General features: G+C 40.9%; 3 protein-coding genes and 2 non-coding genes across 6 annotated transcripts; 3 read left to right on the top strand and 2 right to left on the bottom strand.

The window, feature by feature from the left end:
- Positions 1-19: 19 nt before the first annotated feature.
- On the bottom strand, positions 20-6,478 carry zbtb3 (zinc finger and BTB domain containing 3). The gene is made up of 4 exons (XM_072395575.1): positions 6,393-6,478; positions 5,913-6,065; positions 4,622-5,450; positions 20-4,174 (listed from the first exon to the last, which is right to left on the bottom strand). Exons 3-4 carry the CDS (start codon positions 5,440-5,442, stop codon positions 3,091-3,093), a joined length of 1,905 nt encoding a protein of 634 aa, XP_072251676.1. The 5' UTR covers positions 5,443-5,450; positions 5,913-6,065; positions 6,393-6,478; the 3' UTR covers positions 20-3,090.
- A 29-nt stretch (positions 6,479-6,507) lies between these two features.
- On the top strand, positions 6,508-10,398 carry trpt1 (tRNA phosphotransferase 1). 2 transcript variants are annotated; one of them, XM_072395579.1, is made up of 7 exons: positions 6,508-6,773; positions 6,972-7,056; positions 8,614-8,783; positions 9,182-9,359; positions 9,438-9,494; positions 9,602-9,712; positions 9,813-10,398. In XM_072395579.1, the coding sequence occupies exons 1-7, from the start codon at positions 6,705-6,707 to the stop codon at positions 9,833-9,835; spliced, it is 693 nt and encodes a 230-aa protein (XP_072251680.1). In that variant the 5' UTR covers positions 6,508-6,704; the 3' UTR covers positions 9,836-10,398. The 2 variants fall into 2 exon arrangements, with proteins under 2 accessions (XP_072251680.1, XP_072251681.1); XM_072395580.1 differs by having other exon boundaries at positions 6,511-6,773; positions 6,975-7,056; positions 9,813-10,395.
- A 622-nt stretch (positions 10,399-11,020) lies between these two features.
- On the bottom strand, positions 11,021-23,590 carry fermt3b (FERM domain containing kindlin 3b). Its single transcript, XM_072395574.1, has 15 exons — positions 23,395-23,590; positions 22,036-22,160; positions 19,735-19,968; positions 16,063-16,179; positions 15,624-15,792; positions 14,720-14,822; positions 14,475-14,582; positions 13,804-13,938; positions 13,522-13,568; positions 13,217-13,341; positions 12,698-12,804; positions 12,335-12,556; positions 11,983-12,107; positions 11,506-11,647; positions 11,021-11,219 (listed from the first exon to the last, which is right to left on the bottom strand). Exons 2-15 carry the CDS (start codon positions 22,157-22,159, stop codon positions 11,040-11,042), a joined length of 1,938 nt encoding a protein of 645 aa, XP_072251675.1. The 5' UTR covers position 22,160; positions 23,395-23,590; the 3' UTR covers positions 11,021-11,039.
- trnaw-cca (transfer RNA tryptophan (anticodon CCA)) lies at positions 17,801-17,872 on the top strand. Its single transcript has one exon. It is a non-coding gene; the product is annotated as a tRNA-Trp (tRNA).
- trnaw-cca (transfer RNA tryptophan (anticodon CCA)) lies at positions 21,592-21,663 on the top strand. Its single transcript has one exon. It is a non-coding gene; the product is annotated as a tRNA-Trp (tRNA).
- Positions 23,591-24,156: the final 566 nt, after the last annotated feature.

Genomic DNA, 24,156 nt, shown 5'->3' on the forward strand with positions numbered 1-24,156 from the left:
TTACTGAAGCACGACCACATTTACATGTTTACACTGGACAGTGTTTATTCACAAGGTAACATTTAGATTTGGAACATCGGCAACCAGAACGTCGTCTATATAGTCACTTAATATCCCTCACGAGTATCCAGTTTAAGCAACACACGTCACTGTACAGAAAGTGTCCCAAACATGTAAAATAGTGCAGAACAAGTAAATTCCAGAGTGTCAAACAGTCATTCAGGCACAATGTTTACATTTAGATAGTTAAAGAAAAGGCAGAAAACTGCATGTGTTTAAATTTGCCCGAACTGTTCTTTCAAACCACCAGAGGGACAGGCCACAGGGAACTTCAAAGAAGACCAAACATTACCTCACACACTCCTGCCTCTCGCTTCATCTGCTATTCTACCAGGCAACGAAAGACGGAAGGTCAACAACGATTTTAAAGTGAGCCCAGAATACCCGATGGAGAACGTCAGCGTCAGTAAAATATCCAGCAAAATCAAAAGTTAGTGCAGCACAAGCACAATGAGGACCCAATTTAACTTTAAAAGATCGTCCCGTTCTCTAAAAAGACGCGACCTGGAAGATCTTTGCTCATTTCAGCTGCCACCTTTTCCTCATCTGAGACTTCACTGGGCTGAGGACAACGGGAGGAATGTAGAAGAGAAAACAAGGTCAAGAAAGACCCTTTGGCACGCCAAATATACTCTATACACCAAATCTGAAGGAAGAGAAGCTTCTGCTGAAAGTTGTAAAAATGGCACCAGTTGATTATAAATGAAGAAATGGAAGGAGTTTGTTTCATCCTGTAAATCACAAGACAACACAACGCCACTGTAATTAGACTTGGCTGGCACACATTCACACTGCAAACACAGCTGTACAGATGAAAACTGAGGGCATTTTAGCACAATAGCGCCCCCTTACTCAAGCACACGTAACAAACCATCTCTGTTAGTGTGACATACCTCTTACATTTTACAAAGAGTAGCACAAGAAATAGCACGGGTGTCGATTCCAATTCAATTCAACCCTTAATTCTGTTTATCAGGTTTATGGTTCTTGGAGACTCCAGTCACACATCAACATTATAAGCGAGTTAGTTTAAAAAAGAATGAGAAGGATACCACTGCCATAATGACGGCGTTTACTCCTACGACAAAGCTCCTCAGTAGAATAGAAAAAAAAACTATTTATGCAGGTGGGACAATAATTACAGATTAAACAAAAATAAAAAGCTATTAAGACACTGAGAACAGAATGGTTTCAGTAACAAAGTGAGTTAAAAAGTGGTAGTGGAAAGCAGCGCTTCTTAGTAATTTGGTTAAACAGTTTTGGCAGTCATACAGTATCACGTATTACTTTAAGTATGCGACTAATAAGGTAACTGTTAGGTCCATCTGGGTAGAGTTCATATCCCCAAAACAAACCATTACTGAATAAATACAATCAGAATCATTTTTCATATTAAATTTAAGAAAATTGGAAGAAATGAACATCTGGGATCAATATCATAATGATCATATTTGTACAAATCATTCAAATTTGAGTTTTCTTTCGTCCTATTTCAGTTAACTCTGATGAGATTTAAATATGCAAATAATCTCATTTTATTTACATAGAAAAATAACACCCACCTTATTTAAAGGTTCCATAAAAGGGAATTTGTTCTGGTTCCATTGGTTTTTAATTGGTACCAATTGATTATTCTTTTGAACAAGTGGTTAAAGGAAACTAATAAAATCTTAAAAATGACAATTGTGACCTTTTTGTTTTTTTCCTGACAATTCCTTTTAGATTCATTAAGGACTTGAGTTAGGTTTCCAGATAAATGACTCATTTCATTGCAGACGGGATAAACCCAAAAATATCGCATGTTTTGTCTTGTTGATTTAATGTGCACATACATCTGGGTTTTTTTTAAACATTCAATGTTGGCATAATTTAGGGCTTGTAATGAGGTAAAAAACCCCACAAACAACGTATTTTAAACGGGTAACGTCAACTCGTGACTACAAAAACAGTAAAAGCAGTATCTATGAAAGGCTGAGAGGAGCAAAGATGGGCTGAAGAGCTTCAGTTATGTGAGCAAACCACTGGAATGTTTTAATACAATGTTCCTCAAAGAAAGACTGGAAGGGGTTTGCAAATGACTCAAATCATTTTGCAAAGCGTGTAAATAGCAGGGATGCAAGCCCATTATTTCCAGGTCCTCAGACGACAAGGTATCAAAAACTAACAGCAGCTATGACTAAGTGGACAAAAGATTACCGAGGAAAACGTTTGTCAATTACAAAGGAGTTATATGCACAAACGCCACTTAAAACTTTACTGTGCAAAAACAAGCCTAACACTAACCCTGTACTGGAGCGGTGTCAACTTCAGGGCCATCAGAGACTGACCACCACACAGTGGAAGCGTGTACAGAACAATCAATATTAAACGAAGATTACAGGAAGAAATTAACAACTTTTACCCTGTATCAAATATGAAAAGCTCCATCCAGACTGGTATCATCAACAAGTCCAAAAGCCAGGCCCTGTGATGTCCTGGGGTTGAATCAGTGCCTTTGGCAAAGCTCATTTACACTTCTGTGACGGCAGCATTAACGCAGAAAACTATGCTCAGATTTTAGAGAAACATGCTGCCTTTGGAATGACATCATTTACACGGACATTCGCTTATCAGCAAGATGATGCGAAACACATGCTGCACACGCTACAAAGTAAAGGAGGAAGGAGTGGGTCGGTGTACCGGACTGGCCTAAATGCACTGTACTGTTGCTTCAGAAGTGACAACAGGAAGAACAGCTAAAATGCTTCCACAACGCCAGAACGTTGAGGAATGGATAGATTACATCGCGGTAAAAGTTGCTACCCTGAAATGCAAAAAAGGATGTGTAATAAATTTTTTTAAAAAAACATGAAACAGTTCGGGTCCATGCTTTCTGCAATGAAATACGAGTCTAGGTAAACGTCAGAAAAAAACTCACATTTTCCTTTACCATACTTACTTTTTCTGAATTAGGATTATAAAACCAGAGCTGGGATCGTGGCTTAAAGTTTGCGTATGTGTGTTTGAATATAGAAATACTACGAGTGTTTGTTAGCTAAGAGCAGGCGGTGGAGGCTGGGGCGGCAGGGAAGGCTCCGTGTCTGCCTTGCTGCGTTTGGCCGGCAGGGTGTGGTCATGAGCTTTGCGAATGTGTCGGTACAAGTCTCCTGATTGTGTGTAGCTCCGGTAGCAGTAGCGACACTCGTAAGGGCGTTCACGCGTGTGCACGATGGCGTGACGCCTTAGAGTGTAGGTGCATGAGAAAGTCTTTCCACAGACCCCACATGTTGGGACATCCTCCACAAAGCTCCCCATAGAGTCCTGGAGGTCCTGAAAGTAGGTAGGAGGGTCTGAATGCTGCTGAGATGTGGACGGAGTGATGAGGGAGGCGGTAAAGGTTGAAGTCTCCTGGGAGGAAGGTCCGGCACCAGAGGAGGAGGAAGAGGGAGAGAGGGGGAAGGAGTAGTCACTTGAATGGGAGTTGATTTGTAAGAGGCCTTGTGGATGAGAGGCTAGAAACTGAGGGCTGCTCAGCTCCTCCTCCTGGATGTCATCTTCAAACTCTTCTTCCACTTCCATCACCAGTTCTCCATCCCTGCTTTCCTCTTTCTCCTCCTCTGGCTCCTCATCAGAAATAACAATGGCCTCCACTTTGACTTTCACATCCTCTCCATTCTTGCCTGTCCTCACTTTACCTATAAGAGGATGAGATCTTTCTTTCCCAGTGGTGGGCGGAGCTCCAATGTCCTCCTGAGGTTTTTGAAGACTTTGGGCCTGAGCAGCATGGTGGAAGTCCGAGCTCTGCCGCTGGAGTGATACAGCACTCTGAATTTGGATTTGGGGAGGTGCGCGCTGGAGTGCCGAGTGTCTCGGGTTTGTCTGTAACTTTGAGGTCAGAGCTGGTGCTTGGATTAACATGACCATCTGCTGTCCTCTGCCCGGTGTATCTCTGCGGTCAGTCTCTGAGTGATCCCCAACAGAGTTGTCCTGGGGCAGTCGGTTCTCATCGAGGTGTGCGCTGTTGAAAATGCGGGATTCTGACTGGCTAAAGGCAACGACCGAGCGACCACCAGCCTGGCTCACTGGGACTTGGGAGGAGCAGGAAGAGGAGGAAGGCTGCTGGCTACTGCTGTGGCTGGGGAAAAATACAAAAACAGTCTCTCAGTTACAACAATAAGAATATCCGTCACTATATGGATTTACCCAATACATACATTGTAATGCCTCAGAGAGATTCCCTTTACATATAATTATTGGCCATAATTTCGTTCTATTTCTATCACACTGTGCTAATCTTCATAATTATTTATTGTACTTACACCCTTGCCAACACAAATACCTTGAATAGAGTTTCATATTATTGCTGTTTTCATGTCTTCTATTCTACTTTGAGCTTTAAGAGAGTATTTTATCTTTTTGGGACGTTGATCAGATTCTGGATTTCAGGATGCCAACATGTTTAACATGAACCCCAAATTACAAATCTTTGTACTGTAAAATAATACAGAAAAAAATATTGTGATTGAAACATTTTTAGTTTTGTCTGATTAAAATCATATAGGATTCAACACCAGATCCATACCTGTACATCTCAGTGGTGCTACAAGGACTGCAGAGAGCTGATCCTTCTCCCTGACTCCGACTGCCCAACCTGGTGTGACCTCCAGAGGTATGGGCAGACTGGCTTGCAATGAGCCCCTGCAGCAGCTCTCCACCTGGGGTCAGAGGAGGGAGGTCCATGCCTGGCTGGGTGGTATCAGCGAGGTCAGGGCTCAGAGGAGTCTGTACTCGTGCCTCTGATGAACCCCCACCAGTTCTCTGCTCAGACTTCACAGACTCCACCTGATTCCTCTCTGCCACTTGGGATACTGACAACAGTGGCACTGTTATGGTGACTGGATTTGAGTGATCTGCAGCCATTGCTACTATGGGCTCAGCTCCACTGTCACCCTCTGTCCTCGTCTCCGATGCCTTCCTCAACCCGCCGCTCTCCTCAGAGCGTGTGCTGTCTGCCTCAGCCAGGGGCCCTCGTCTCTGCAGCCGCTTCTTGCACACTCTCACCACCTCGTTCATGTGAAGAAAGCTAGCAGCTGCCAGTATGTCCTCCACTGGAGGAGACTTGTCCAGCTGCAGCACTCCTTCATAGACAAAATCCAAGAGCAAGCCAAATGCAGCAGATGTGACAATGTCACTGTCAAGCGTGACAGAGCTGCTAGTGTTGTTTCCCCCTGGAGAGTCTGAATAGAACATGTGGAAGAAAGGCGAGCATGAGGCCAAAACGGCCCGGTGTGCCAGGAAACGGGACGAGCCCACCAGGACAGAGCAGTCACAGAGGAAGCCCCGTTGGCGCTGGGACCTCAGAGCTGAAAGCAGCTGCTGGGAATGTTGGGGAAACTCCATCATCTGGGCCACTGAGAAGACAAAAACTGTGTTTTTTTTTTCTTATCCACACGTGGAGGCTTCATTCAGATACTGAATGATAATAAATAAAAAACAGCTGCAATGATGCTGAATAGGCTAAACCGTTGGGAAATACTAGAATAAATTCCTTATAGGTATAGATGTATTACAAGTCACTTAATGTCTTTGTTTTGTACTAGTTTTGTAAAGCTAAGTACTAGAAAATTACAGTTTTACAAAAAGTTATTTTCCACCAGTGAAGAATGTTCAATTAGCGATGTAAAATTTTTATTTTTCTAACAAGCTCTTAGCTAATTATTCGCATCGAAATAGAATGTAAAATGAACTCCAAAAATATGTTTAAACACAACTTATTAAATAAAAATTAAAAGTAGAAGAAGAAGAACAACACATTTTCAAAATACATTATCAAAATATTACCAAATAAATCAAACAAACAAATAAAAACTTACGGAGAGAACGGCGTGTTTCCTTCTTTGAGGCTCTTTCCTGACAGTTGAGTCTTTTAACTGCAGTCACGCTTTAACGTAATCCACGTCGCGTCTCCATGGTGACCAACCTGAATTCGTCTGTCTGCTGGAACTGCGCTCGTACAGGAGACGAACCTTATCATGTAATGACAAATACAGACAAAGCAGGACATACAGGTGAGAAAAAATAAATGGCAAAAAACATGGTAAAAACAAACAAATAAACAAAAAAAAAATACAACTGTTCCAAATATCCAGAAAGGATACCAATAAGCATTAGCTCAAATATGCTAACACTAGTTAGCTAACAGCTCAGCTTCTGAGTTAGATTCCAGCACCCGGAGCTCCTATAGGCGCACTTTAGGAGCTGGATCTACAGGGATGGGTTGTGATTTACAGAAGCCACCTCTTTCAACTTAGAATGCCTCACATTTTTTATGAATGTGAAGAATATTTTCTTACCTGCAGCCCCTCGGACCGCTGTTGTGTGTTTTCTACAGGGGCAGCTTTTCCTCTGTGGTGACAGTGTACCGGATCCCCGTTCGCCACACTGCCACCTACAAGCGGATTGGTGGAAGAGACAGGAAGTGGGAGCGAACTGCACGTTTGTTTACTTGAGTCAACGCACCATAAGAATGACGTGTAACGCTTATTAAAAATAGAATATTTAATCTGGTTTGTGCTCCACCGATAAAACTATAGAGGGTGAACAAGAATTACATTATGTTTAATGTATAACTCCCTTCAAAAGAATTTGAATTGAATTGCCCGTAAATGGACAGTGCCAGAGGGGGAGGAAGAGGGAGAAGAGGAAGAGAAAAGAGAGGAAATCGTGATGGACAGGTGAGAATGTAACCCCACTGATCGGGACAGTGGTCTCATTTAGAAAGTTTACTGATTGTTGAGTCGTGACACCACAACAGTGGCTGTCAGAAAGCATAAGTGGTTTGACATAGAAAAGTCCTGGTACTATGTTTAAACCCGGACTATGATTAGAGATGAATTCAAGTGTTTGTGTTTCAAGTGATGCTTTCTCACCAGCAGGATAGAGATGTCCGTCTGTCTAAATCCATGTCTTATGCACTACGTCATGGAGCCAGCCAGATGGGCATTGAAATGGGTACAGGTGAGCTGCTCAAATCTGGCCCGTGTAATTTGGAAATTCATTGACTGTAACAGTCTCTTACACAACTTTGACTGCAAGAGTGGACCTGGAGTGTTGAATTAATTTTAAGCAAATCCTTTCAGTCCCCTCCAACCCCCCCCCCCCCCCCCCCCCCCTATAAGCCTAGTTCAAACAGAAATAATAGAGGGTAATACTGTAAATAGGGTACATTAAAATGTGACAGCCAGGATAGAGTCATTTAAAATGACATTAAGACAATAACATTAAGACATTAAAAAAAGTTACTTACAAGATATTAGAATTAGTTAAGTACAACCTCAGATGAACAACAACACGTAACATAATCATAATGACATAATTAGTTTTTTTAACAGAAATTAAGCCAAAATGCAGAGGCAGAGTGTGTGAAAAACAAAGCATATTCCATGAGTAAATGGCTTGTAAAACCATTTTTCGCAGCAACAATTTTTAAGTTTGAAGTTGCAAGCATTTGTTTATACACAGCTCCTCCTCCCACCACAGTTTTTTAATCAGGTTGAGGTCTGGACTTTGACTGGACCATTGTAACACCTTGATTCTTTTCTTTTGCAGACATTCTGTTGTAGATTTGCTGCTGTGTTTGGGATCTTTGTCTTGTTGATGAGCCAGTTTCAGCCAAGCTTTAGCTGTCAGACAGATGGCCTCACATTTGACTTTGAATACTTTGGTGTACAGAGGAGTTCATGTTAACGACAAGGTGTCCAGGTCCAGCAAACCCATCCACCTCAGTGGTATGATTTTCTGTGTTTGTTTTTACAAAAATGGTGCTGTGCATTATGACCAAACATCTCCATTTTGGTCTCGTATGTCCAAAGGATATTGTTCCAGAAGTCCTGTGGTTTGTTCAAAACGTGTTTGCTGCCACCTTCTTTTCAGAGAGAAGAAACTTTCTCCTGCCAGCCCTTAAAAAAAAACCTCTTGTTCAGTCATCCATCCATTTTCTATACCCACTTAATCCAATTTAGGGTCGCAGACGGGGGGTTGGAGCCAGAGCCTAATATTATTTCCCACTTGTGAATTATCTTTCTCATTGTGGAATGATGGACTCAAAATTGCTTGGAAATAACCTTGTAACCATTCCAAGATTGATGGGCAGCAACACTTGCTTCTGTAAGATCATTGCTGATGTCTTTCCCCTTTGACACTCTGTTAACATGTAAATACTTCAGACCAGCAAAAGGACATACCTTTTGCTTTTATAGAGGTGTTCTCACTTGCTGATGACCAATTAATCAAGTGCACCCTCCTAACTCCTATAGAATTAGTGAGGGTGAACTTAGCTTTATCATACACCGTTTCTGCATTTTGACTCAGTTTAATTTGTCACTGGATGTTGTTCTTCTGATGTTGTTTTACTCTAATTTTAAGACCCAAAGGACCAGATGAGTTCTTGTTATGTTTTGATTTATAAAACGGTGGAACTGGAAAAGGGTGCACTTTGTTTTTCACACGACTGTACATGAGGGAAAAACAACCACGAAAATGTGACCATAGCTGTAACAGCTCTCGTCCCCACAGATGGCTTCCTGTTTGTGGACGAGCTCCTGGCACACCCACAGTTCCGCTCGTACACATTAGAAGACGTTGAGAGAGTCGTGGCCACAAATGACAAACAGCGCTTTCGGCTCTGTTCCCACCCGGAGGACGGCCGTCTGCGGATTCGAGCCAATCAGGGTCATTCAGTACAGGTGGGGAAAACAGCAAACAGTCAGAGACACAGACACCTGGCAAATTAAAAAAAAAAAGAGCCAAATGCCAAAATGCACTGCATGTTATTTCACTTACTTCTAACAAATGCAACAGAACAATTAGGAAAAAATGGGTAAAAAAATATAGTTTTGATAGTTTTAAAGTTTTAAAGTGCAATTGGTGTTGGAAGGAAGAGATGCAGGAGAATCGTATTGGAGAAGGTTGTGCATATAACCTGTTCATCTCTAATCAGTAAAACAAAGCAGCAAACCAAACCATTAATCAGAGTTAGCTGATTAAACAACCTTAATTTAAGCTGTTTTTAATCAATTTAAACACTTCAGGTTATCAACATTCTCAAGTGCTCTGTTAATCCTGGTTTCCTTCCTGTGGGCAGGTCATTGATCTGGAGCTGAAACCGGTTGTGGCTGGTTCTCCAGACTGCCCTGCTGAGGCTGTTCATGGCTCTTACCTCCACAACTGGAGCTCCATCCAGCAGCAGGGCCTGAGCCGCATGAAGAGGACTCACATCCACCTGGCATCAGGACTGCCAGGGGAAGACGGCGTCATCAGCGGTATGCTCTGTCTTTAAGTCTAAAAAAAGTAACTTCCCAGCTGAGCATTTTAGAGCACTTTATCTCTTTTTCCACCAGGCATGAGAAAAAACTGTGATCTAGCTGTGTTTATTGATGTCCCCAAAGCACTCGCTGGTAAGATTACCCACTAATGGCTGCAGTCCAATACTCTACATCCACCCAGTATGTGTGTAGAAATCAATATCTTACAAGTGTTTTATGTGTGTGTCTGGCTTGTACAGACGGTATTGAGTTCTTCTGGTCAGAGAATGGTGTGTTGCTGACAGCTGGTGATGCTGAGGGTAAAATTCTCCCTAAATACTTCATCCGAGCCATCAGATTAAGACCTACAAGTAAGAAAAACTAGAACACTAATGTACCAATTTCCATCTGAAGAAACACGGATTGAGGTCCAATATTTACTCGCTCACTGTTGTCACTTCTATGTTTCAGGGAGCATACTGCCGCTGCAGTAACCACCCACTGCAGGGGATGCCGTTCTGTCATTTGTCATAGACTGATTTATCACCGTAGCTTCTTCCAATAGCGGCCTGATGGTCGCCTTTTATTAGTTCCCTTGGTAACACTTGTTTTGCAGAAGCATCCTGGTCAAGCGATTTGATCAGCCCTTCAGTTTAGAAATCACCATATGGGACTAAACTGGTAGACTGTTATTATTAAACAGGATGGGAAGGAGACGTAGTGTTTATTTATTTTCCTATTCTTCAACCAGTTGACTGTATGGTGACATGAAGTTATTTTTTTCCTTTACAACGTTGTCAGTGCCACATTGGCGGTGGGGAACTTTGACCAAGATATTTTCACAGCCAAGTGTGCAAAGAAAGGATACAGTTATGCTCTGTGTGGTTAGTCACTTGACTAAGTATGGGAAAGCAGAGGATGTAGACACTTGTGGTTTCACGGACAGCCTTAACAGCTTGTAGGAAGATATAGAAGCACACAAACACACACACTCACACAAGGCACGAGTGAGGGGGGATAATTGATCGGAAAACTTTCTGAAACAACAGAAAATATCAGCATGTGTGACGAGAATAAAAGCAAAACATGAAATACAGTTTGTTTGATTTGCTTTTTTTGCATACATCTTTTATTTTTTGGTAAATATTTCATACCGGCTTTAATTTTTATTCCTCATTTGTGACGATATGACAGCTTTAAAGTGTAGATACAAAAAGAATTCTAGTGACGACGAGTCCCCAGCTCTTCACCAAGCAAAGCTTTTCCATCCTGAGCAACATTGGCCACAATTCTTATTGGAGTGAGTTTAAAATAGTTGCGTCTGGCTGATTCAGGGATTGATTTTTACTTTTCTGTGAGATTGATTGTCAAGCCTGCTGATCTTGGACCAGACGGCCTGCAGTTTGTCCCAGCAGCAGTCCATTATAAAGCGAGGCTGAAAACAGCATGAAAACCACTGGAGGCTCCACCTGTCTGAACGTGTTACATCTGCCAATCACAGATGTAGCTTACAGATAACAATGTGTGTGGATAACGAATACATGTGCGAAACTGCATTTCAATGCATGTACAATGAACAGGATATCTTATTTTGACCATCACTGTTGTTATGTTTTTTTTCTGCCTGTATATAACTTGTTTTCCACACGTGAGACACAGAAAATGTGATGGCCGGTGAAGTTTTTATGTGTTTCAGTCTTAGAGAGCTTCATGGCCTCCGGTCAGCTTGTGGAAGAGCTCCTCATTGAGCGTGTCGCTCTTCTCACGACTGCGGGTTGACATGAAAATGTAGCCTCCGATGAACTCGTGAACGATTTTGCAGTCAGCAGTTATACAGCTGAAGGCAATGTTCACGTTCCCGTCAAACTCTATGGCTACCTGGATGAGTCAGGAACGCAAACAAAGAAGACAAAGAGCCAAACATTAGTTAAGCTTCATCTGGGGAATGAAAAATATTTGCATGACAGTGATAAAGGTAAGTTACAATTGAATGATATGGTGACAATGAATCATCCTGCAGATCAATGCTCAGTCAAATCCATTGTTCAGGTGTAAGACACTTTAGACTCTCTTACAAGGAGAAAAACCGTGACTTGTCATGAGCTAATACATCAACATGTTAGCTGTTTTCACTGCAGAAACCAAAGCACCGAATGAGTCTGACCTGCCGTATGTCCCAGTTGACGTTCCACTGCTTCATGTTGTTGTAGCGCCAGGTCTTGACAACGTCACCCACACCCAGGTCAATTCGGATCAGGCGGTTTGGGGCTATGCCCAGGACCTCGTCTTTTCGACTACCCTTAAACCTAAGGGCAAAAATCATTTTTTAGTGTCCAGAAACATAACAAAAACTGTATTCAACTGTCCAAAAGAGAAAGCTTCCACAGTATGAACTATACACAAGAGACTTATCAGGAGAGTTGTCTGGCTTAACACATGACCTGTGATTTTTTTTTAGACGCTAGCAGCCACCAACTGTGTTGAAATATGCACATCATCTATTACACATTTGTCTGCTAGATGTAAGGGGAATTAAATGTGAGTGCTTCATAACAAGTGTTCTACACTGAATTTAATATTTGATATGCTCACGGAGACTGAATGGATTGTTGGAAGCTTGACTTTAAACAACAAACTGAACCTGACAACAACGTATGACAGCCCAAAGTCTGGCAGGGCCTGCCAGATCTGCAGGAAGCGCATCACGCCTTCTGTCAGGGAGAGCTGAGCCACGTTCTGGTACGCGTCCAGGATACGAGGGGTCAGCTGGAGGAGCAGGCACAGGGAAAATGTCAGATGTAATTAAATTTTTGCTGCCTTGAACACAAACTGTGGGAAGGTCTGCTCAATTAGCTCAGTCGCACAAAATCCATGTACAGCTTTCAAGAAAAATGACTTAAAATTGATTCATTACAGCTGGTAATGTGTGCCACTGCCAAGTGTCAAACACAGTATATAGAATGAGTAAATGCTCTTTTGTGGTGCACAAATACCTGTTTGGGCTTATACTTCTTATGGTAGCGTGGCGATACCAGACTGTGAGGATTGATGCTTTCGTTGCTGGCATCTGCGTTGCCATTGGAACCGGAGTTGGACTTTTGCATAGCCAGGAACGAACGGATACTTTGGATCTCACTCTGGAAACTGCTGTCTGCAAGACTCTTGCCTTTGGAGGCCAGCCGACATCCAGCCATCCACTGAGCATATTGCTGCTCCTGCAGACACAAACCACAGAGGGAAAGAACGATAGACAGGTGTGACTGTGGGCAGAGCTGAGATGATGAGACCAAGATAAAGGTGGTGAAAACAACAGGATATCGCGCCACAGAGGTGGCGAATTTTGTGTGTGGCCTCACATTCTCACAGCGCAGATAGACCTCATTCATGCCTTCTGGTGCTGGTACCAGGAGTTTGATAAGGAACTTCTGTGCTGCCACGTTAACATCTGGAGCCACCTCACAGCCTGTGCAAAGGACCAAAATCAAAGGGACATTCACAACTGAAATTTGACATTTATGGGTTAGCTCTTGTGATACAGGCAGAGTCCCCTGAGTTGCAACTCATATTTTCAGCCTTTTCATTTTTTAAAAAGAGTTCTGAAGTGGATATTTTAGTACTCGGATTACTACTGACCCCATGAACTTTTCACAGGTTGAGAAGGAAAACAGACTTTAACTTTCCCTTTGTGTCATATATGGAAAGCTGTGTTTGTGTGTGATGAGGTTTCCTATGAAGCGTTACATTATACTGTCGTATGTGGCAAGTAGCAATATCATCCTTGAAAAGGCAGCAAAGCCATACAAATTCAAAGTTCTATTGCTGACAAAGCAAGAAAAGGTAATGATGATAGTAAATTACAACAATAGATTTAGTACCTTTGAGGTTAATCTGTTGAATGGGCTCTCCAATACTCTCCTCTTTGCTCTTGAAATAAGAAATGGAGGTATCCTGGAACTTGAACCAGTACTGCTTGTAGCCCTTCAAAGTCAGCCTCTTGGGCCTAAAGAACAATCATATCGTTCAGTTTCTCCAAAACACATTCCTGCTGATGTTATCAATTCACATAAACTGATATGAACAACTGAACAATCACACACACACGTATGTATATACATATAGAAAACATGCATGGATACATATAGTTATTCTTTTTTTTTCCAGAAACTTTTCTTTCTCTTACCTAAATATCTTCAAATAGTCATTGAGTTCTGGTGCAGTCATATTTTCCTGGATGAAGACATTTTATTAGTGAATAAAAGACTCTTCCTTTCATTTTAAATGCTTTATATAATCTTTGTATTGTGAATACTAAAGTACAAACACACAAACACTTTAAGTTCTCAAACAGTAATAACTTAATGAAATAAAATCAAACTTTGATGGTTTGACAATTCTTTTGCCAGATTTTATAACCTTAAAAGATACATTCAGCTCTCATGTAAGTCAGTAAAATCTGTCTGACCAGCAGTTCAGATGCAGAGCTACTCTCTCCCTCCATCTTGACCTCCAGGCACTGAAGGGCAGACTCCAGGTCGTCCATCGCAGCACTGGAGCTCGCCATCTGAGGCTCCGACTCAGACACCTTACTGATGTGGTACTACATGAGTTCAAACACGAGACAGGAGAGACGCTGACTTTTAACTATGCTCTGCGTTCCAAGAAATTAAAAAAAGCTACGTAAACTGTAGGATAAAATAAAGCTAAAAGTACTGACATCATGTATAGATCTAAAGCCAAAGAGTGGACTTCTTATACGCTGCCTATACTGTACATGTAAAATACATCATTAATGTCAACCTTGAAGAAAATCATAAACAAAACCTCCAAGTTGTCATGTCATACTCATATTTTCAGTTATTTTTGTTAAGAAGTCATGTGTGAACCAGTTTTTACAGTTTTGTTTGAGGCTCAAACATCCTTTATTCTATTAATTTAGAATAGAGTTAAAGTTAAATCTGAACATGGCCTCTGCTTAACATTGGACACTTATCATTGTCTTCATTCAGTTTCTTTTACCATATGAACATACAGTTTCTGTGTTCTTTGACATTTAAGAATTTCAGGCAAGAAATGCCCACTTCCCACATAGAAATACGCAATCCCCCCCCCCCCCTCGGCAGCTGTAGCGTCTACCTGCAGAGCTCCAAACAGCATCATCTCCTCCTCGGTGCAGTCGATATCCTCCAGCAGGATGGCCCAGCGTGCCTGCTCATACAGCTGCGTCAGACGTACAACATCGTACTGCAGAGCCAGAGATTAAGAGGAAAGTGAAGGATGAGTTTAGAGAAGGGATGGAATGCCAAATGCATTCAAAAACCTAAACACACTGTATGGATACTGTATAAAAACAGCAAAGACACACACACACACACACACACCTTGGGGTCTATATCATAGGTGGCAAAGTACTTGAAGCGAAGCCAAAGACGGTCATTTTCTTGAATGCCCTGCTGCATAAGACAACGCGATGAGTCCAACCACCTGACAGGGAAAGACATAGAGGATGTATGTGATTATGATTTTATATGTAGCTTTAATGTATTACTATGTGTTTGGAGAGGATAAACAGCAAATAATAGATTATATTTATGACATCTTATGTCAGACCTCAACTGATCAGAGAGATGCATTCACATAGAAAATGTTTTCCATTTTACATGACAAACTATTTACTGTACACTATTACATACTTTCATGTTAGGTATGATTTGGCAACACTTCAGCTTTAAAGCAGCTTTGAACTTAAACTTGGGAGAGATGAAGAGGGAGAGGCCACGTAGTGGGAAACAAAAGCTCTTTTTTCTTAAGAGCTTTTGAGAGTGCTCCCTTAATCTGAAGTGACAGTGCTTCAGTGTACACCACTGTGCCTAAAAGCCCTTCAAATAGCTCCAGTTGAATAGCTATAGGCAGTTATATTTTAGTAGTGTCTCTATCAGCCAATATGCACATAAGATGACGTATATTCAAATTCCAGATCTCTCATTTAGCTGCCATTTATAATTGAGCTACAGCTACAGATGCAGAGTTCAGGATCGGTTCATAAAAACAGATACCAAATGTTTATCACTTGGATCGTGGCTTGATTAAGTGATTACAGTTGAAACCACGTCCAGCTAACTGCTGACCCAACTCGCCACACTGCTAATCTGGTCAACATAAGCACTCCTTCCCAGAGAAGCCTTGTTAGTTAAGCATCCTTCACCCTTATAAGCTGGATAATGTCTGTTGGTCAGCTCCTTGCTGTGAAGCTGTCAGACATAAGGTTCAGTATTGCAGGCATACCTGCCGTTGATGTGAGCCTTGTCCACCACACTGGCTGGGCGGTACATCTTGGCTATGACCTCAGGGGCGGGAGGAGGTTGAGTGACTGACAGCATTTTGTAGATGGCCTCCATCTGCGCTGAGTCGACAAAGTGAGCCGGCATGCCGTTATACAGACAGGGCCGGGACACTGCAGAGGAAGTTGGAGAAAGAGGGTTACAGTTGAATGTTGTGACTGTTACTGTGGTTACAACATTACACCATATGTCTAGCATTCCTCTAACCAAACATACAACAGTTGTCCCAGGACCACCGTGTGTTAAAGTAAAAAACAAAAGATGAAACAGTGAAGGAAATCTGTGACCTTTTGCGAAAGTTTCAAGCATTCACATATTCTTGCTCCAAGCTATCACATGTGCACATCACGCTATCAGCGAAAATGAAAATGCGATGAGCGTACCCGAGGAGAGGGGCACCTCGGTCAGATCGTATATTTCCTCTGTCAAATCTTTATCTTTTTTCTTCTTCTTCTCCTCCACAGGACGAAGGAGGGAGAGCTCCTCGGGGTGACGGATGTCTGTATCAGAGAGAAAACGAATTAAAAGTTAATAAATCAGATAAAATGAAGGCTGTCTCAGTTTTAATGCAAACAGACAGAAATATGTAGAGGTAATGAGCAACAGTACATACTGGGACACAGTTTGGGTTCAGCTGGTTAAGCATTTAATAGCATTTAATAAAACCTGGAAGTAGGAGCACAGCTGGTGACAGCACCTAGTCCAGAGACTAAATGGTATGATGGTAGTGCAACTGACTTCAGATCAGAAGGGTGTGTGTTTAAATCATATCAGGGTCATTGGACCTTCTGCGGCTTACATTAACTAAAAAAAGAAATTCTAACATCCCATCTCTCAGGTTGAAATGTTGTCGTGTCCCAACTGAGTTTAGTCAACACTGTCGAACAATGTCAAGATGTTTGTATGCAAGAATGTTCACACAGTTAGCTCAACTGTCCAAGTTATTGTCCTGAATGTCACGATGACTTCTTGAAACAAGCTATATGAGCAAATGACCTGCAATGTAACCACTGCCCACCAATCAATAAAACAGTACAATGAAGACTGAAAGTTGACATGTTGAACTTTCCTTTATACATACACACATATAGATTTTCAACCCTGTAGTATCACTAAAGAGCTGATTTCTATGAGTCGGTCTACTTTTGGTTAATCTATGACAATCCCGTTCACTTTCCGTATGTCAGTGAATCTTTGGTATCCATGACCTAAGTTCACAAATCCATCTTTTTTTTTTTCAGATTCTCTGCATCAGTCATCTAGCCGTAACAGTTTGACCATATTCCGTTTCATAAACTCGCCCTGTTAATGATTGTAAAGAACAGTTAAAAAACAACTTCATAGAAGGCTCTGTGGCGCAATGATAATGTGTCTGACCCCCAGATCTGAAGGGTGTGTGTTCAAGTCATGTGAGTGTCACATTGTTTAAGTGTTAATAATGAAACTTGAGCTTAAAGAGAATAAGATTTTGAAAAGGTCCTTGTCTTTCTAGCTCAGATCAGCGTCAATGGTTGGACTTTCTGTAGTTCATATGTGGTTACTGTCACACAGAATTACACTGTCTTAACAATATATATTGGCTGCATAATCTTATTATTGTAATTTGAAATATAATCTGCTTTTTAGTTAATTTTTAGTTGAATTAATTGTGTAATTACATGTAATTGTAGCTAATGAATAACTCGGACCACCAACCATTATGCTCATAATGTTACACAGCTTTAGGGGTAACTTCTGATTCACAGAGATGAGCTCAGTAGCACGCAGTTGATATGATCCCTCATGAAACACATTAAATCCCTTCTATACTAAAATCCTGTCACAAACCCCCACAGTGCGTGTTCTGTCTTTGTGTTCCTGCATCTTCACACAGCTCTGTGGTGATAATTAGCTGATCCCACCTCAGTTGAGAGAATAATGTCTGAGGTGGAAAAACTAAGCTGTGAAAAGCCAATATGCCCCCCCATGACCTCTCTTCACAAAGGCAGCTTTTTTTTTTTTTAAGAATCTCTGCACCAGTTGTCTTGCTGTCACAATTTGCCAGTTTTTTCTTTTATTTATACCCTGTCTCCATTTCCACTGCTGTCTTACTTTTTAAAAAAAAACATTGGGTCTTCACTGGACTCTGTGGCGCAACGGTAGCGCGTCTGACTCCAGATCAGAAGGTTGTGTGTTCAAATCACATCAGGGTCATGTTTGAAAGTAACATCTTACCTTTTAGGTTGATTAACAAAAAAGATCTTCTCTTACAGAAACCAAAATGAAAATATTTTTCATTCTTAAGATTGAGCATTTGTCCTATAAAGCTTAGTCAATGCACAGCACAAGTCCTTTAAAGCCAAAAGTGTGGTTATATGCTGATTACATATGAGTCAAAACACATCAGCGCCACCTGCTCAGGTTTGTGCAACTTAATCAAACATCTCAAATAAACATAGACTAAGTCTTGTATGATGCACTGAGAAGTTCTAATGTCCCTCCCGCATTCAGGTTTTAAGGCTGCTGTATCCCATGAAACAATAAGTTTACGTGACACGAGAAAAAAGAAGACGCAATTCCAACCAAAACTGTGCTTTTGAAGATGTTGGTCTAACTGAAATGGTACAAAAATGAGTTTCTCAAAACCAGACAAAGACACCCAGATAATGCAGTTGGCGTTCAAGTCACTCCTGCATGTATGTGCTCAACTAGACTCAGATGGGTCATTCTGTACATGCTCCAAAGCTGCAACCTTTTCCACATTTTTGCAAAAGCAATAAAGTGAAAGTGAATTTCAATACAGCCGAATTCCCACTAAAGCTGCTCTCATTCACATACGTTTCTTTATTCAAAATACTAAATGCGTGAGATATTGTGGCTGATAATCAGTTCAGTAACACTTTGTCATCTCGTTGTCATGGTGACATTCCTCGACTAATTACAAAGATCGTGAGTCTCATCGGTGGTGTGAAACAAAAGTAACCTGGTGAATCATACATGTTCACACTGTAAAATTACATATGTAACAATTGAAAAGCAATGTTGCATTTGTCCTTAAGCGTTTGTACGGATCGGATCGGATCAGAAGGTTGTGTGTTCAAATCACATCGCATCAATATGCCTTGTCTTCCTCTAAAAATATCGGTGCAAATGTAATATGTCATAGTGACACATCAACAACCCCATCCAAACCATGACTATTTGAACTCCTCATAACCATCAGTAGGAGTATCACAACAGTTGCTGCTTGACTAAAAGTTTGTCACAGTTTTGTTTTTCTCTGTTATGGGCGACGTCTCCTTGGTGTCGAGCTACTGAAGGAGTAACAAACAGAATTCAAACATCTGAGGACACGGGAAGGGAAAACATGGCTGCTAGGCAATAAACACAGATGTAAACAGTTAAGAGGATATAAAATCTCTTGTTGTGAGTTACACTGAAAGATCTTTTAATTCTTTACTAAAACCTGGGGCCTCAAAAGGACTCTTTGAATGCGTGGAACCTTGATAAAAGGGATGTTGCAAGAACAGCTGCAATACTGTCAGCAAAATCAAACTGCTTATTTCATTACAAATAAGCAGTTTGCTTTATCAGGTTTTACTGTAAATCAGCTTGCACCCAGAGCTACTTTTCAGTGGCTGATTTCATTATTTCCTCTCAGCTGATGCTTTTAAAACCCTTTCCAGTCGTCTGTCACCTCCTGGGAACTTCTGGTGAGGAATTGAGATCAAGAAGTACCAGAAATAGACTAAATGAAAGCAAGAAGCAGATGGTGAGGGCTCATCTTTCGGCATTGATCTTAGTGTTTTGCTCCAGTCAGTCAGAGTGCAACATATAAATGAGATGAATGACTCATTAGAATGTGTACAGTTATGGTATAATACAGCATGAGCGCTTACAACAAGCAAAACAACTGATAATGAGATGCAATACAGGCTTTGAGGAAAAATATTTAGACGTAGGTAATATTCTGCACATGCTATCATAGTACGTACATATTTTAGAAACAAACTAAAAACAAAAAAACAATGATAGAAAGAATATAAGAAAGAGGGGAAGAAGGAAAGAAAACTCACTCAGCATTCTGCAGATGCCGATGACGGTCTGGAAAACAGGGTTGGAGAAGCAAGCCCGTAACCTCAGGGTGATGCCATTGGGCAGACCCAGTTTGAGGGGCTTGTGTTGGGGCATGAAGAGCAGCCGGGCGTCGGCGTGAATGCCGTATTTCTCCAGAGTCCAGGCTGTCCGCAGCAACCATCGCTGCTTCTGTTCCCACCACAGTGCGTGATCGGACCAATCCCGCTTGACTTCTGTAGAGGAGACACACAAAATAAAAGAGACTTCTCACTCAGTGCAGCTTGCTCTACAGAGCAGGTGATCAAAGGTAACAACAAAACATGCTGGTTAGAACAGTAAACGTAATGTTGGTGATGCTCATGAACAGTTAACGCTAATTAGCCTGAAACAGATCTAAATTTATCACAGTGGTGAGTCTACTAGCTGCTGAATGGTTACTAATAATGGGCAACCAGTTGCTTTGAAAAAAATATGCAATGGAAATTGAGTTTCTGATGAAAGTTTCTAATGATCATTTAAAGGTCTTTACATCCAAATGTATCAGTCTGGACAAAGCGTGCAGGAACAGACAAGGCGAGTGAGGAAAGTGGCACATTTGACTGCAGGATAATCAAGGGAAGGATGTCTCACAACAAGTTGTATCTACATGTTGACAGGAAAAATCTAATTATGGTCAATCAAATGAATATACATGGCTTTACTCATTTAACAGGTGTTAACAGGCAAAAGACGTTTTCCCCCATTAAAATGACCTCTAACAACAGTGTGCAGTAAAGATTGTTTACTTGTACAGTAAATATGAAAACTCTGGTATGGACAAGGTATAACCTGAGAAACCATCCACAGTCTGTGGAGGAGTTTTCAGCTTTTTTTTTTCAACCATAAACATTTTTTCAAGCAAGGTAATCATTGTGTGTTTGGATTTGAAGAGCAACCAGGGGTACATAGTAACTAACTTGGGGTAACTAGTGATATGTAATCTACCACATATCAGAATCAACATTACCAACACTGATAGTAAGCGGTTCAGGTGTGCATGTTAACCATGATTACATCATATGATTACAGATTAGCAGGTTGTGTGTTCACATCCTGTCAGGGTCACTATGTTTGTCCATGACGTGCTTTTGTTGATCTGTCAGACATGTAGCCTTTGCCTGAGCTTGTTACTCCTCTGTTCAAGATTCAAGATGTTCATTTGTCATGTACACAATAACAGACACAGTGGTTATTATTGGGTAATGAAAAGCTTACTTTGCGACTTCCCAACCAAAAGAACTATGCTAAAAGAGAATACACAAAAAAAAAAAATAAAATAAAATATCTATATATATAGAGAGAGAGAGAGAAAGAGAGAGAGAGAATATAAAATAAAAAGTGCAAAATATGCAACAAAAGATCAGTTAAATGTCATGTGCAAAAATGGTAAATATTGCATATATATATATGTTTATTGTCCAAAAGGGGGGTTATGGTCCATGATTCAGGAGCCTGATGGCCTGAGGATAAAAACTGTTAGTCAGCTTTCACACTCCTGTAGTGTCTGCCAGATGGTAACAATGTGAACAGTTTGTGTTGTGGATGGGCTGGTTGTAATTATGCATGTATCACAAAACAATGTGTTTGTCAGTTAGAAAATTAAACAAAAGTGAAATTCACAACTGTAAGAAATTCTTGTGCTGTATTGGTGCAACTCGCACCAACATAAGTTAAAAAGGGATTCTGTATAGTTCACCAAGGAGTCGGCTTTGTGTGGTAAAACACAGGATTTATGATGCAGACTTTCATAAGTGTTAATAGTTTTAATAAGGTAATAAGCATGGACTTCTTAGTGGACATGCAAAGTGCAAATATGGGACTCTGTGGCGCAACGGTAGCGCGTCTGACTCCAGATCAGAAGGTTGCGTGTTCAAATCACGTCAGGGTCAATGTATTTTTAGGGTTTAGCAGATGCTTCATCAGTTCTTTCTCCCGTACCTTTCACAGACCAAGATCAACAAAGTCTGGAGATGGCCACACCTTAAGAGTTGGCTTTCAAATAAACAACATGAACTGAATTAAACACATGTGGCAATAGCTTGAGAATCTCAACATGTTTTTTAAATGGTGTCACACCATACACTAGTTAATATGTTGAATCCTCATGAGTCGGTTATGAATATGTTTTGTAATATGAAGGTTTACCGCATTTATGACTGTAAATAGATTCTTGTATGCTGATGTAGATGAGAATGTGTAACTATATTTAGTTTGTGCAGTGTGACTGGCCGAGACAGCTGAAGACAGACAGAGTGACCCACGTGTCTTTTCCACCAGCTTGAGGATAACCCCTCCAACGTGGAGGTCAGAGGTAACACTAATGGTTACAGACGGGGCGTCAGGCCCCAGGTCCTCCACTGTTACTGACAGGTCCCACGCCGCCATACTGCAAGAAAGACAGGAAGAAAAAGTGAGGGGAGAAAGGCAGGAGACAAGTCTGACAGTGTAGAATCAACACATTTTTTTAAAGGAGGTAAAGCAAGAATTGAAAAAAGCAAAAGAAAATGAAAGAGAGGATGGCTTAGGTGACATTGTCCATTCAATTAAAATTTACACAAGGAGGCTGATCAACAGATGATCTTTTATGTTAATAGATGGCAACTCATGCACAGACAAAATGATTACCAAAAATTACAATCAGCTGTTAAAGAGAGATTGCTTTCATTTGTGTTTTCAAGACAAGAGATGTTCAAATGCATCCCAAGGTGCACACTACTGTGCATGTGAGTTATTTGGAACTTTAATGCATGAATAAATTGTTCATGTCTAAACTTGTACTACAAAAGTCTCCGAATCAAGATCAGAACATCTCAGACAGAAATATATAGTAATGTTACCTGCACAATCTTAATAAATGGCCACTACACATATTTGTAATTGTATTTCACAATGTATAAATAAAAGTGTAAAAAGCTGAGTTACAGATACTGCAAATAGGGCAAAAAGATCCAAACAAGTGACAGAATCTTATAGCAGTGGCAACACATGACATTTAAGATGTTGAATGTGAAAAAGAGAGCCAATCTTTTGTGAGGAAAAAGACTTTAATCTATGGTCCAGTATCACATGATGTTGAATAGCACGAACACGCACACATGTACATTGAATGACATGTCCAGTATGATGAGCATTTCCTGTTTCTGACTTTAACTATCACCGTGGACGCACACTTCCGCTTTCTGACCCGCCTAAGGCATGTTATTCATCCAGTGCTCATACAGTGTCCTCCAGCTTGTGTGTGGAAATTTAAGCCCATTTAAAGCTTACAACTGTAAAGTATAAAAAATGTGTGTATTTGCTCCATGTGTATGTATTCTCAAAGAACGATGAACACATTGGTGTGCCGATGCACAGATAGCCTACCCTAACCCCTCCATATTTGTTTGAAGGCCTAAACTGTTCTTATCTCCATGTTTAATCATAATTTCTGAACTGTAATCAAGTTGGTCCTCTTATGTTGCATCTTACAGACTGATGTGATATAATAAATAACCCGCGAGCTACTTATTTAACACAGATGCCTCGTATATACTACACATGCCAAGCCCTGACTTTCTCTTCGCTCTCATGCTTTCTCTTAAGCTGTCATGCATCCACAGACACATATTAAAATACAGTACCGTCAGTCTCCTCTGTTCAAGGCTTTGAGAGATGGAAACAGTGGGACCCCTGCGCCTCTGTCAGATGTCTGAAGAAGTTTCCCAGGCTTTCTGTAAGAATGTGCAGCAGTTTTACCTCTCTCTGGCAGGGCGGGTTGTGGTTTGTGTTGCTGTGTCTGCCTGTGCTACTTGTGTCACCCCTGTCAGAAAGGCTTGTTCCTTTTTTTTTTGTCAGTTTCCGCCTGGCGGATATGTCAAAAGGGCTCAAGTTTTGTCTGACAGGCTGTATGAGTGATACATATAAGCTGATATGTGTGTGAAATTTCTTACGTAGGCCTTATTTTGTGGGTTGCAAGTTTAGCAATGAGTAATTAAAGGATATAGGCTATGATTACTAAACTTTAACAACAAGCCTTTATTGTTTTTATGTACAAACAGGAGAAATTAGTTTATATGCCGTTAACCTACTAATAACCTTGTTCGTTTAAAATTAAACATAGATACTTGATATCACAGTTGACTTTGGGAAGAGAATTATGTATTAAATTACCTTATTTTTCTTTAAATCATGTTTGCGCCATAATCCTCTAGGGGGCGATTGAATGCATCTTCGAGACAATACAATGATGATTACTTCATGGCCAATCACTCTTTTGTGTAACTCGGTGATGGGAACAGTTTTCACACTAGAAGCCCTGTTAACTGCAAAGGACTGCATTTTCAAGTTACATAGTAATATGAACTGTGTGAGCCCCAACACCCACGTCCAAAATTGCACTACTT

The sequence above is a fragment of the Leuresthes tenuis genome, unplaced genomic scaffold (genome assembly GCF_036924035.1).
Source record: "Leuresthes tenuis unplaced genomic scaffold, fLeuTen1.0.hap1 SCAF_11, whole genome shotgun sequence".
NCBI classification, from domain to species: Eukaryota; Metazoa; Chordata; class Actinopteri; order Atheriniformes; family Atherinopsidae; genus Leuresthes; species Leuresthes tenuis.